Here is a 13,676-nt window from a genome sequence, read left to right as displayed (position 1 = left end):
AAATAAACTCTCAAGAGTATGAGTAAAAAAGCATAAATAGTATATGTTGTTTCAATACTCATGAGATTCTTGGAGCATATACTGATCCCAAGGGAAACCAATAGAACTGACCCCAAAACAAACTTTCCCAGCCTGTGAGTGGCTGGCACTGCTCAGTGTTTTTCTCAGTGTAAGCAACATTCCTATGGGAATATTTTTTGGTACATAGATTCTACACGTCCCAAGCATCAAATATGCTGTGACTGTGAGCTTCTAATTTTTTTCAGGCTTGATTCAATATTGTCAAATATGTTGGAATATGACATTTCCCAAGAATTGGAATGATTAATTTCTCTGGGAGGAAAAGTCCTTTACTGGATATGGCCTCTTCTTCCCTGGAACACATTTTATCACTGAAGATGAAGACCTGCACTCCAGGCAACAAGGTGGCAGAAGCAGTTTTACATGCTATGCATATAGGTAAGGAAGAGAAATGGTGGTCAGTCTTGAGTTTGGCCAGAGTGAACTGGTGCTTAAGAATGACAGCTTTGGACTTGAATTTGCCAATAAGTACCTATACCAAGCCATGATTGGCTAATAGATGGTTTTCAAAACTTATAAAACCAACAAATAATGAAACCCTTCTGTGCCATTCCTCATCTGCTGGCAATGGATCAGACAGCTGTTTGCTATTCTAAAATGTGAGGCTGTGTCAAATTTCAAACTCAGTGTTTAATTAACCAATATTAAACGGAAATAATTGTTAAGAAAGGAAGGAAGCATTTATTTTCTGAGTAGGCTTAGAAATTAACCCCAGTGGCTGGGTGGAGTGGCTCACGCCTGTAATCCCAGCAGCTTGGGAAGCTGAGGCAGGAGGATTGGGAGTTCAAAGTGAGCCGCAAAACTTAACAAGGTCCAAAGCAACTCAGTGAGACCCTGTCTTTAAACTAAATATAAAAAAGGGTTGGGGATGTGGCTGAGTGGTCGAGTCTCCCGCACCCCCGCCCCCAGAGGTCAATCACTGGTCCAAAAAAAAAAAAAAAAAAAAAAAAACCAGAGAAATATTCAAACTCTATTAGCCATTATAACTGTGTTTACACAGTCTAGTCATTCATCCTTCTACTCAACTCATACTGAATATCTGCTATGTACCAGACAGTGTTCTAGGTGTTAAAGAGATCCAGTGGTATACAAAATGAAGCCCTGTGAAGCTCACATTCAACATGCACTCTCTACTATCAATGGCTCTGAATTTAATAACAATTTTACTCTAGGAGCATAAACCTGATATTGAAAGTGGCTTTAATTTATTATTCAACATGAGTACATACCTTCATAGGTCTGTCACTATTTGCAAAATTATTAATAATAGATAAAGACTCCTGAAATCTTGATCCTCCACTTAGTGCTACATCAGCTATCAGCTGACTTACAGCAATTATTATCTGTGGGAAGAAGCAAACATTATTTTTGTTTTTTGAAGAAACTTCAAAAAAATTTATATTTTGAACAAACGCTGTTAATTCATATCATTGTATAAGCACAGACACACTCATATTAAATACTTCAGTGAATGATTCTTTACAGAAAAAGCTGATACAATGATCATTAGTTCTCCATTTTGAAAGTGCTTGCAAGGTAGAAGCTATAGCAAACTTGAGAATAAATTATGTTTTTATTTGATGGTTTCTCACTCCTTTCCACTTATCTATTTTTGTGTGCTGGACTCCCAAGTCCAGTGCCTCAGCTCCCTTCTTTGTTTCTGGCCAAGACCTACCCAATTTAACAGCAGTTTAAGCAATGGCCTTTGATGGTACCTTTTAGTGTGTGAGACTTCCTCAGATGAATGCCAAAAAGATTCATGCTACACTGTTAATGGCTGGAAGCTTTATCACTGACCCTAGGAAGTAGGATACAGTAGTAGTTACTGAAGTGTGTACTCTAGAGTCAAAGTGCCTTCAAGTCAAATCTTGACTTTATCAATTATTCATTAAGTGGCTTTGAGAAATCTATTTAATGTCTCTGTACCTCACTTTTCTCATTTGTGCAATGGGGAATATAACAATTACTGAGTTGTTATGAGGATTAAGGATATCATACTAGCTTTTTTTTTTAAGGTACTGGAAATTGAACTTAACCACTGAGTCACACTCCCAGGCCTTTTTATTTTCAATTTAGAGACAAGGCCTCACTGAGTTGCTTAGTGCCTTACTAAATTGCTGAGGCTGGCTTTGAACTCTTGATCCTCCTGCCTCAGGCCCCCCAGCCACTGAGATTACAGGCATGCACCCAGCGCCTGACTTAGTTAACACTATTAAGCAATAGTGTATGCCAGATACTGTTCTATGTTTTCACTTATTATTTCATCTGTATTTGAATAAAAATGTTGACAGAACCAATTCTTAGGCCCAGAAGAATGGATCTGAATGGGGAACTTGAGGCATACTGGCACACTCATCAGAAGAATATTTTGGAGGAAGGTGGCTATTCAAGTGACACTTCATATAAAAGCAAGTAATATAAGAAGTAATGTGTTGGGGCAGGGGATGTGGCTCAAATGGTGGCGTGCTTGCCCAGCATGTGTGAGGCACTGGGTTCGATTCTTGGCACCACATAAAAATAAAATAAAGATATTAAAAAAATAAGTAATGTGTAATGCTGACTGGCTCTTGTATGCAAAAGTAATTATATGGCAGATTTTTAAAGGAAGTACTTATTATTATTATTTTTAGTATTATTAAATATTTACTTTGTTAATGGCATTTTCCAACAAGCTGCTTCTGATTTCCTATGTTACAAAAAGACCTACCAAACTAAGTGGTAACAATTTTGATTATGTTCAGAGTGGTTTCATCAAGTAAGCACAACAATACGGAGGTGCTGAATAATAACTATCATGTAATAAATGTCTACTATGTGCCAGGCACTACACACTTAATTTTTAACTATCATTATAACCCTGCAAGATGAAATATCTTGCCCTCATTTTACAGATGAGGAAACTGGTTTAAGCAGATACAACAACTTGCCTAGGATTACATAGCAGATAAGTAGTAGATTAAGCCCAGGTAGATCTCTTTCTAAAGTCTTCATTTTTTAATATATCTTGAAATTTCTCCCTCTCTCTTCCTCTCCCCAACTCTTCCCTCCTTCCACCCAGTCCCCTCTTGAATCTAATTCTGTCACCCAGGCTAGCCTCAAATTTCCACATAGCTAGGAATACAGGTGCATGCTACTGGGCCTGGGTTGATTTCTTTTGTTTTATGAATAAGTGAGTATGCTAGAGTATGAAAAACAGAAACTGTATTACCTGTTATGTAATATCTAACAAGATCATCATATCTGATCCTTATGAAAGTCCTATGAAGTAGGTACTAATATTTTCCCCTATTAAATTAAGGTACTGAGATGCTAAGGAAGTTAACTTGCTCCAGGTTACCCATAGCATCTAAACCAGAGCCTGCACTCTTATACAATGCAGCCTTATCCAATGAAAACATAATGTGAACCACATTTGTAAGTTTAAATTATCCAGTAGGCACAATGGATAGAGACAGAGGTGAAACTTAGTTTAACATATTTTATTTAATATATCCAACATATCTTTTCAACATAAAAGTAAAACATAAAACAATTGAGATATTTTACTTTTTTAAAAAAATATACTTTGGATTGAACCCAGCATGCTATGTCATTGAGCTACACCCCAGGACTTTCTATTTTTATTTATTGGTGGTTACTAGGGATTTAACACAGAGGTGCTTCACCACTGAGTTACAACCCTGGCCCTTTTCATTCTTTGAGACAGGACTCACAAAATTGCTAAGGATGGCCTTGAACTTGCAGTCCTCCTTGCCTTAGCCTCCCAAGTCACTGGGATTACAGGTGTGCACCAACATGCTATGCTTATTTTTTAATTTGAGACAGGGTCTTACTAAGTTGCTTAGGCTGGCATCAGACTCCTGATCTTCCTGCCTCAGACTCCCGAGTAACAGGGATTATACACATGTGCTACCATGCCTGATGAGGTATTTTACTTTTTTATATACTTAGTCTTGAAAAGCCTATGTGCATTTCAGAGTCTCAACATATTTCAACTTGAACCAGCCACATTCAAGTGCTAGATGGCTGGCCACGTCTGACCTAATACTGGATGGGGTCACTCTGGATCTTGATTTTGTTAGAGCCTAAAGATTGTAAGGAAAGATGATGAAGAGGATTTTTGGGTTTTCACTGACCTGCAGATGTGTCCTCAAAAACGTTTTCCTCTTGGTATACTCAAAGTTGTTTCTCATCAAAAGATACAAAAGTGCAGATGCTTCATTCCTGGTTGAGCTAATCTTTGAGGTACAGCACTTTAAAACCTCATAACAAAATGCAGCACACATATTTACTCTTCCTTTGAAAAAGGCTGAAGGAAACTAAACAATAAGGAAAGCAGAAATAAGTATCAGAAAACCCAATCATAAAATCACTTGAATATCAAGTGCCCCATTACAAATTCACCCAAAACTATGCTGGTTGCTTTTAGGTTACAAAAATCAACATGAGGGGCTCTCCTCTCAAGAAAGCCTGGACTAGTTAACATAAATACCAACATGTATTGATGATAGAACAATTCAAGTCAGTATAGTACTATAACATGTAAAGGCATTGGTATAAATGCTAGGGATCTGCGAAGAGCTCAAGATAGTCTGAAATATATGATAATTAGGTTCTCAATAATATGTATTCAAAGAATGAATGCCTGAAATGACGAATGATGGGTCTCAAATGGGGCTTTAAAAATGGGAAAGACAAACTGTTATTTTTTTGCATATAAATTTACACAGTTCCTTATACTATGAACTTCCAGATGCTGAGAAAATTATAGTTGAAATCTATTCAATAAAACTTGATCCTTTAACAAAAAATATGAACTGCATATGTACACACATGTGCATCCTGTACTTATAAATAGTGTTCAGAAACATTTTGGTGCAAAAAGAATACTAAAATGACTACCTACCACAACAGGCAAGTGGACTTGTTACCTTCAGAATGTATTCAGTATGCTTTGTGAAACACTATAGACATATATATACACACATATATAACGTGTATCATATGATTATATATTATATAGTATATTATATGTGTGTGATGATATATGTATGTATATGTATATATATATATATATATATATATATATATATATATATATACATGTTTATGTATGTATGTGTGTATATATGGTTTGTTACAGTCTTCCACGCTTACAGGTATAGGCAAGCAAGCAATAAGCTGCCCCAGAGTACAGAATGGGTATTTTTCAGTGTGTGTGAAGCTAGAAGGCCACCAATTCAAAATTACTTCTTGGGAACCTTGAGTTTAAATCCATGTCATAGGAATCTACCTTCTTTATCTCACCTTAACAACAAGTGCAATATCATGTAAACAAAAGATGCCTAATTATGTTTTCTGGTTAGGAAATCTCATTAATGTTTTCAGAAAATTAAGCCAACTCTTGTGGGATCATATACTCTAGATTAAAAACAAACATATAAGGGTGAGCACAGCTATAGCATGGTAAATCCCTACAGTAAGTCTTCTATACATATCACTTACTACTTTGAGAGGGCAATGGCTAAAATCAAAGACCTCCTAATTGTCAATTCTAATGAACCGTTTTTGTTTTCTATTTGTCCACTCTGTATTTCATAACAATGTGAAACTTCGATCCTTTGGCTTCTACAATCTCCCTTTTCTTTGGCCTTTTTCCTACCTCCATGACGCCTCCGTCTCATCGTCTTCAATGATTCCTCTTGCAACCCCATCTGTTTTCTTTCTTTCCAATGTTCTGGTCTTAAACGTTATTTTTTTGATTCTTCCTGTACATACTCTCCAAAGCAATTTAAATCACTCCAAAGAGTTGAGTTCAACTACCACTTATACACTGATGCTCCCCATTTTACTAAGTTCCAGCTACACTGCTCTTTTAGTTTCCAGAATATTCCAAACTCTTTCCTGACTCAAGGCCTTTGCATATGCATGTTTGTTTACCTGAAATCTTCTTTCTTGAAGCTTTCATAAGGCTGGGCCCTTTTCACATTTCAAATCTCATTTTTCAAGCAATAACTTATCTAAAGTTTACCATTATGAGCAGTCCCCAAATGAGGATGGTTCAACTTTTTGTGGTAGTGCAAAAGTATTACATGTTCAGCTGGAATTGTACTTTGAATTTTGATCTTTGCCTGTGCTAGCAATATGAGATATGAAACTCTCTCATGATACTGGGCAGTGACAGTGAGCCACAGCTCCAAGTCAGCCACATGATGTTGAGGAAAAATAAATCTGACTACAGTATACTGTGTTGCTAAGCTATGGTATTCGATAAGTAAGGTGTGTTAAAGGCATTTTTGAGTTCCTATATTTTGACTTACTATATTTTCAATGAATTTATTGGAATGTAATCTCATTGTAATTTGACAACCATCTATGCCTGCACACCATTTCCTTCCGAGAACTTATTATAATTGCTAATTATTTTATTTATTTTTCTCTCCTTCCTAAAACACTGAAAGTATCCTAAAGGCAGAGAGTATGCTTCTTTTGTATCTCCATAACCTAGTACAGCACTTGACCCAAGAAGGTGCTTGATAAATGTAGTATGGATGAGTGGGAGATGACACTAAGCCTACTCCTTCAATCCAGATCTCCCTGGAGCAAAGAACTGTGTATCTAAATATATTACAGACAGCTTAAATTCAACATGTCTACAAAACAGAACTCATTAACTTTTACCCTAAAATGCAGTTTTTCCCCTATGTTTCCCCATCAGCCAAGACAACATCATGTTATCTCTAAATTGATGACCAAATCCTAAAAAGTTCTCTTTTTTAACATGTCTTCTATCTGCATTTGACTCTCCAGATCCACTGCCACTGCCTTATTTCAGGGCCCCCATCTCTTATCTAGCTCACAGGAATGAATCTTTTTAGTGCCTTTGGTATGGCTACCAATCCCCCATCACTTTATACAGATTTTACCCGGTCCTAATCAATTTTCTCTTCATACAAATATAATTGTGTTACTTTCATGCTTAAAACCTTTCCATGGCTACCTGATGCCTAAAGATGAAGTCCAACTCTTGAGATGAGTACACAATGATCTATTCCTCATTTACATCTTTGGTTTCATTTTCTGTTAAATCCATACTAAATCTTAGCTCTACTGCTTCAAAGAAACGATTGCAAAATTAGAGCATTTCTCTTTTTCTCATGTTTAACCCTAGTTTTCTATACAATTTTTACTTTTTGGTTTATGTGCAGGTATTCAAGTGTATTTTAATGTGTGTGCTTCCCTCTATTGGACAATAAGCTCTCAGATACTCTATCCAAGAAATACCTACCGACAATAAAATGAATTACTTATGAATTTCTTTCCCTTAGTTTCTTATAATATGCTTGTGTTGAACTCAGTTTTCCATAAATTTCTTTATTCATAAATTATATTACAAATGGCACTTAAAAATAAGCTTCAAGTTCAATTATTTTCTAATTTTGGATTAAAAAAAAAGTAGCACTGAAAGGAAGGATACCTATCATTTTCAAAATACTATACAAGATACCACCATCGAAAAAGTTGGTTCCTGCTTTCAAAGTGCTTATATATGAGTATATTAATGGCTCATATACTTCCAGATGGTAAGAGTTTTTAAAAGAAGTAAAACAAAAGAAAAACTGGCAAATCTGGAAATTTGAAAATGATACTTGGACTAAGGGTATAGTTTAGTGGCATCATGTATGCATGAGTACATGGGTCCAATCTCTAAATCTCACACAAAGGGGAAAAAAGGGGTTAAGTTTAGAGTTAGAGAAAAAGAAAACAACACTCTTTTTATTTCTTTTAGGTACTAGCAATAGAACCCAGAGACACTTTAACAAAAAGCCACAATCCCATCCCTTTTTATTTTTATTTCGAAACAGACCCTTGCTAAGTTGCTGAGGCCTTCTACTTGTGATCCTCCTGCCCAGCTTTCCCAGTTGATGGGATCACCAATGTGTACCAGGACAACCAGCAAGAAAATGGCACTCTTGAATAGGAAATGTGTAAAGGATGAAATCAAAAGCAGGTTCTGATTTTAGGGGATTCCTTGCCAGTCCTCTTTTGCATTTCGTTGTTTAGTACTTTAATTACAAAGGCAGTATTTAATAGTTTCATTAGCTGATGTTTCCTTATGTTATCACAATAATCTTCTTTCTCCTCTTTCCTTTTCCATAAAAAACAGCTACTAGCAGCTCTAAAGCTTTTGTCCTTACCTTACTGATGAAAGCTCTCAGTGAGGCAAATACATGTTTCAGTGACACTTCAGATTGTCCGTTTTTAAGAAAAGCTAAATGAATATCAAATACTTTTTTCATTAATGGATTGTGGCCATCATTGTTTAAAAGCTGGCTCTACAAAACATGAGAAAAAAATACAATTTGCAGAAAAACTTAAGTTTATGCCCCATCAAGAATGAAAGAACTGATTGCACCAATACCTGCTTATGAAAATACTATTTGAAGTTTCAGATGTCATTAAAAACTATTTGTGCCATCTTTTCAACTTGGAAATCTCAAAATACTACATAAGCTATAATTAGAATACTTAAGTCCAGCACTTAAAATAGATGAAAAAATATTTTTCTAATACAACATAGCAAAAATACACACCTGGTATGGGAACAGTATTATTATGAACCTATAACAATTAAGAAATCAGTAAATTAAAAATAACCACAAGACAACCACCTTTGTACTTCTCTGAGGGAGATTTAATAATGTAAGAATTAAGGAAAGAGCAACTGATTAAAAAAAAGAATTAAGGAAAAATACCAGTTCCATTTTAAGGCTATTATCTAATTTACTTTCTAAACTATGTCTAGTATAAGACATGTTTAGACACTTGTGATAAATTAAACCCTCTATGGGTAGAGATAATAACAGGTATCACAATTAAACAGACCATGTAAATTACTTAAGTGCCTCTTATAAAGAGACATAAAAGAAACAGCAAATTGTACAGAAATATCTATTAGTTTGTGAACCTTGTTTTAGTTTTTAACATTATAGTAATTACAACATTGACTATATAAATTAATGGATTTCACTGTGGCATTTCCATACATGCATGTACCATGATTTGATCTTATCTACTCTCCTTTGTCCCAGAGGCCCTCTGGTCCCTTTCCCCTTCCCTAATAGGCTTTCTTCTACTTTCATATCATCTTTTAAATTTCATTTTCTAGATTTCACATGAGAGAAAACATGTAATACTTGCTGACACATGAAATGGCTGAAGGAATTAACTGAAATACTTAGAGAAGAAGGAAAGAAAATTATCTGTATAATTCAAGAGAATGCAAACAAGATTCCCACCACCCCTCCTTTAGATTTTCCTACTACAGAGACCTTACATTATACTCGTGTAATTTTTACTTTCAAAGTGCTCTCGCATCCATTATCCCATTTTACCCTGTTCACCAACTCTGTAAAGATAACTGCTTTTGCCCTCTTATTAAAATCATAGCAATAATAATTTGCACTGAAAGGCAAAAATCTGAGAAAAAAATAAACCTTCTGACTAGAGAAGCCAGTCAGCTTGCCTGGACATCAACTATCCTGACAGGGCCTCTATCTTATCACAATGGATCTTTGGGCAAACTGATCTACTCATAATTTCCACTAAAATCATTGGATATTCCAAAGTATGAAAGAAAACTATTTCTAACCATGAAAATAAAATAATAGAATTTAAGAGGCAGAAGGGAACTTAAGAGCCAATTAGTTCAATTTCTTTGTTTTATGGATGACAAGAAAGTCCCCAGTGACCTCCTAAGGTCACACAGTAGCCAAACTAGGTTTGCCTTCCACATTACCTCACTGCTCAGACCAGCCCTTTTCACTACGCTTATCTGGTCTCTAATTAGTTATTATAAAATGTATTCTCTATAAGATACCAAATGAATTTTTATCCTTCATCTTTACCTTGAAGCACTGGGTGAAAAATGATATGGTATCTAATACTGTTAGAGAAACTTCAGTAGCAGTATTGCCTTCAAGAAGTGCCTGGTGGAAAATGTCTGCTTCAGTTGTTGCAGAACCTGGGATTTAAAAAGTAAATAAAACTTAGTCCAACACAGAGAACCACATAATGGTATTAAATGACTTCTCAAAGACTCAAAGAGACGAGAAAGAAGAAAGGAGGCTTGCAAAACCAGCAGACCTGATGAATTTCACTACATCTATTCCTTAATCAAATATCGTCTGGTTTAATAATTTCATTAAATATTCACATAACCTCTTTATCAACAGCTCTGTAGCACACAATTAGGTGTGCAATTCTTTGGCAGCATGATTTCAGTGATGAGTTATGGTAATGTAACTAGAAAAAAACGTAGGAGGCATTTTAGGCTGTGCCACTAATTATTTGTGCAAAAATGAGAAACCCACAAAAATTTAGCTACATATATACAGTGGTGCTTTATGGTAAGGTGTTTTTGATTACCAATGATATGAGACTTATTTCTAAATTAGAAGGAATAGGTTCTTTATACTTTCACAAGAAGATGAAGCTTTTATCATTTGTAATTTTAAAGGTCCTTAATCTATCATCTTAAGGTCTATCTGCCAAAAACATCCTTTTTTACTTTATTTTATTAGATCATACCACTAAGCTAGCTTCACTAGTTTCCTTTTCTGAAACCTCCAGATGACTGTACAAAAACAAAAGTTTTCTTATTCTGAGTTTTTATTAATATTTACTTTTCATAGGATAGCTTCAATTTATATAACCCTCCAGCTTCCCAGTTGGGCAAGATTTCTCTCCTTGTCCTATTTACCTTGTCAATACTTCAACTTGTCTGAAATATAACTTTGCCAAAATGGAATTTAGAGTCGATTTCTGCAGTGAACTCAGCATATGTAGTTCTGTAATCATTAAATGAATAAGTAACAAAACAAATAGTATACATACCATTTATTGAGATGTCAATATTTGCATTAAAGCTTAACAGCAGAATAAAAGTATATCCAATACCAAAATATGACTAAAACAGCAATTCCAAGGGAAAAATTTTATTTCTTTAATACCAAGAAAAAATTTTTAAGTTACTCATATTTAAATTGTTGAAAATTCTGGGCTAGAGATATGACTTAGTGGTACATTGTTTGCCTGGGATGTAGAAGGCCCTGGGTTTGATCACGAGCACCACAAAAAAATAATAATAATAATAATAATTGTTGAGAATTCCATGCATGTTTTCTGATTAGTCATATATGATGAAATGATTATATATAAGTATATAGCAGAGGTATGGAAACATATCCATACAAGAAAAAAAACTTTCCAATCATATTGGTGATTTAAACCAGGACTTAGGGTTGAATAACATTACACAGCTCCTTCACATGGGTATCCCACATATATTATCACTTACTGTGATTAAGTGTAAAAGAACTTTCAAGGCTACTAAGATGCTGAAGTCGGGCCTGCATTACTCCTGATCTGTTTCGAAGTGCTGGCATAGTTTGTGATTTTCGGTCTATTCCAAAGTGTTTTGATAGCCAGGCATCATGTACCCTAAAATAAAATTTACAATTAGGAACTAGAGTACTTTAATAACATATTTCATTGCCAAAATATAGTTTCTATATAAACATACTACTATGCTCAATATTGTATCAACTATTACTTGCATTCAAGGAGGTATCACAGGAAATTGTATGAAGTTTTAATGAATCTTTAAAACAGTCTATATTATAAGAATGCAAGTAAGGAATTTAAAAAGAGCCTCCCATTTCTCCCTTTCTCATCAAAAATACTGGGACGGAGTGAACAACACTCCAAAAAGTTTCATTTCTTTCACAGGACCTAAGAAAAGCTGCAGCTAAGATTTCTCAAATTTTGTTTTCCTATAATGTTACAGTTCCACTTAAAATTTACAACTGGGTCATACATGAACTAAAGAAGAAAACTTTGTCTGATAAAAATAGTGGGAAACTGGCAGAATCCTAGAGGCTAAGGCTCATTTTAATAATGGTCATACCAGCTCTAAGTCATGGAAAAATACTGGTGGAAAGTAGAACCCTCATCATTAATGTTCTCAAGATGCAGCAATAAACCCCATCTAAAAGTCTTTGATTTTTGGAAGTGCTATGAAATTCAACTTAAAAAACATGTATTTGAGTTCTTATAATGAGTAATTCCTACTCCTAAAATTTATATTACTGACGTAAGCTTATGTACCCTTCATTTTCCTTTGCCTTGGAGCATTGCAAACATTTCCTTAAGTATTTATTTCACTAGAATTTAAGAGGCAAAAAGAATAAATAAATTATATATAATATATGTCCCAATCACTACTGGGGATATTTCTATTTACCTTAGTCATTGAGATGAGTATTGATAAATTGTAGGCAAAAACATATCTTAAAATGGTCTTGATTTTATGATTTTCTACCTTCACCTGTATCTAGCCCCTTTTGAAGTCCTTAAAGAAAGACAAACAACTGTTTTAAGTATAGAGAACTTGTAAGGTATAAATTTTCCATATTGCTCTAGTCCTTACCCTTTTAAAAACTTAAAAATCAGTTCTCATTAGTTTAAATATCAAGTTGGGAAATGCTAAATGAATGTCTTAAATGTTGACCTAAAATTAATGATCTGTGTTTCACATGGCATGAATGAGATTGTCCTCTATTGGGAGGGAAGGAAAAATGGATATTGCAGTGATATGGAAATTACCTTGCTATGTTTCTTTTCCCCATATATCTAAAGTGAAACAGACATACTCTAGAAGAGAAAACAATAGGATGTTAGTAATATAGTACCTTCTGCTACAAATTTAACATACAATATTCAGAAGTTATGAGATAACAAAGAATTATCTACTGAAATAATATTATAATATATTTTTACAGAAATACCATACAACTACTTATAATGTCATATTACATCTTCCCAAAATTTGTTTGGTACACTCATATTACACCTTTCCAAATTTGTTCGGTATAGTTACATCAGCACCAAATTACCTCGTTTTTATATACAATTCTAATAACAAGTTAAATAAAACCCTGACAATGCAGAACATCCTTTGTGTTCTGTAACATATAGAGCAAAGGTATCTAACATAGTAATTAACACAAAAATAATTCTTAAGCCCTATAAGTGGGGCATAGTCTATATTTTGTATAATGGCATTAAAATACCTCCAGTTTCAACAATTATTATGGCCATTCATGTTCAACCTCTGCCCAGGTTGAACAAGATCTTCCTTCACCCTCCTTACTTTCTGCCTTTCTTTTTTTGGTACCAGGGATGGAACCCAAGGGCAATTAACCACTGAGCCACATCCCCAGCCCTTTTTTATTTTTTATAGAGAGACAGGGTCTTGCTAAATTGCTAAGGTCGGCTTTGAACTCGCACTCCTTCTGCTTTTCTTGAAGCAAACCCCCCAAATCAGATATTTTCATTAATAAACATTTCAGTATAATTACAGTGTTTTTCAAAAATCTTAACTGCTGTTTAGTCTGCAGAAATTCTCTGCAAAATTTTGAGATTTTAATCAAGTGATTATACATTGATTATTCACTTTGTGTTTTGCACATGCACATAAAATCATGTGTTCTACTTATGTAAAAATTTTTTGCATTTCATTCTATGTCTGATTT

General features: G+C 34.6%; 1 protein-coding gene across 3 annotated transcripts in view; it reads right to left on the bottom strand.

Moving 5' to 3' along the window:
- Window positions 1-13,676, bottom strand: part of Dock11 (dedicator of cytokinesis 11) — a 193,047-nt gene that overhangs the window by 35,362 nt on the left and 144,009 nt on the right. For all 3 annotated transcript variants that reach the window (XM_077107462.1, XM_077107464.1, XM_077107463.1), the window contains 6 exons: window positions 12,748-12,795; window positions 11,441-11,583; window positions 9,990-10,105; window positions 8,280-8,417; window positions 4,218-4,400; window positions 1,311-1,424 (listed from right to left, as the gene is read on the bottom strand). In XM_077107462.1, the coding sequence (XP_076963577.1) occupies window positions 1,311-1,424; window positions 4,218-4,400; window positions 8,280-8,417; window positions 9,990-10,105; window positions 11,441-11,583; window positions 12,748-12,795 (742 nt within the window). The remainder of the gene's footprint in view (window positions 1-1,310; window positions 1,425-4,217; window positions 4,401-8,279; window positions 8,418-9,989; window positions 10,106-11,440; window positions 11,584-12,747; window positions 12,796-13,676) is intronic.

Source organism: Callospermophilus lateralis, chromosome X, assembly GCF_048772815.1.
Source record: "Callospermophilus lateralis isolate mCalLat2 chromosome X, mCalLat2.hap1, whole genome shotgun sequence".
Lineage (NCBI taxonomy): Eukaryota > Metazoa > Chordata > Mammalia > Rodentia > Sciuridae > Callospermophilus > Callospermophilus lateralis.
Note: the sequence above shows the minus strand (reverse complement) of the source record. Positions and strands in the feature narration are given on the sequence as shown.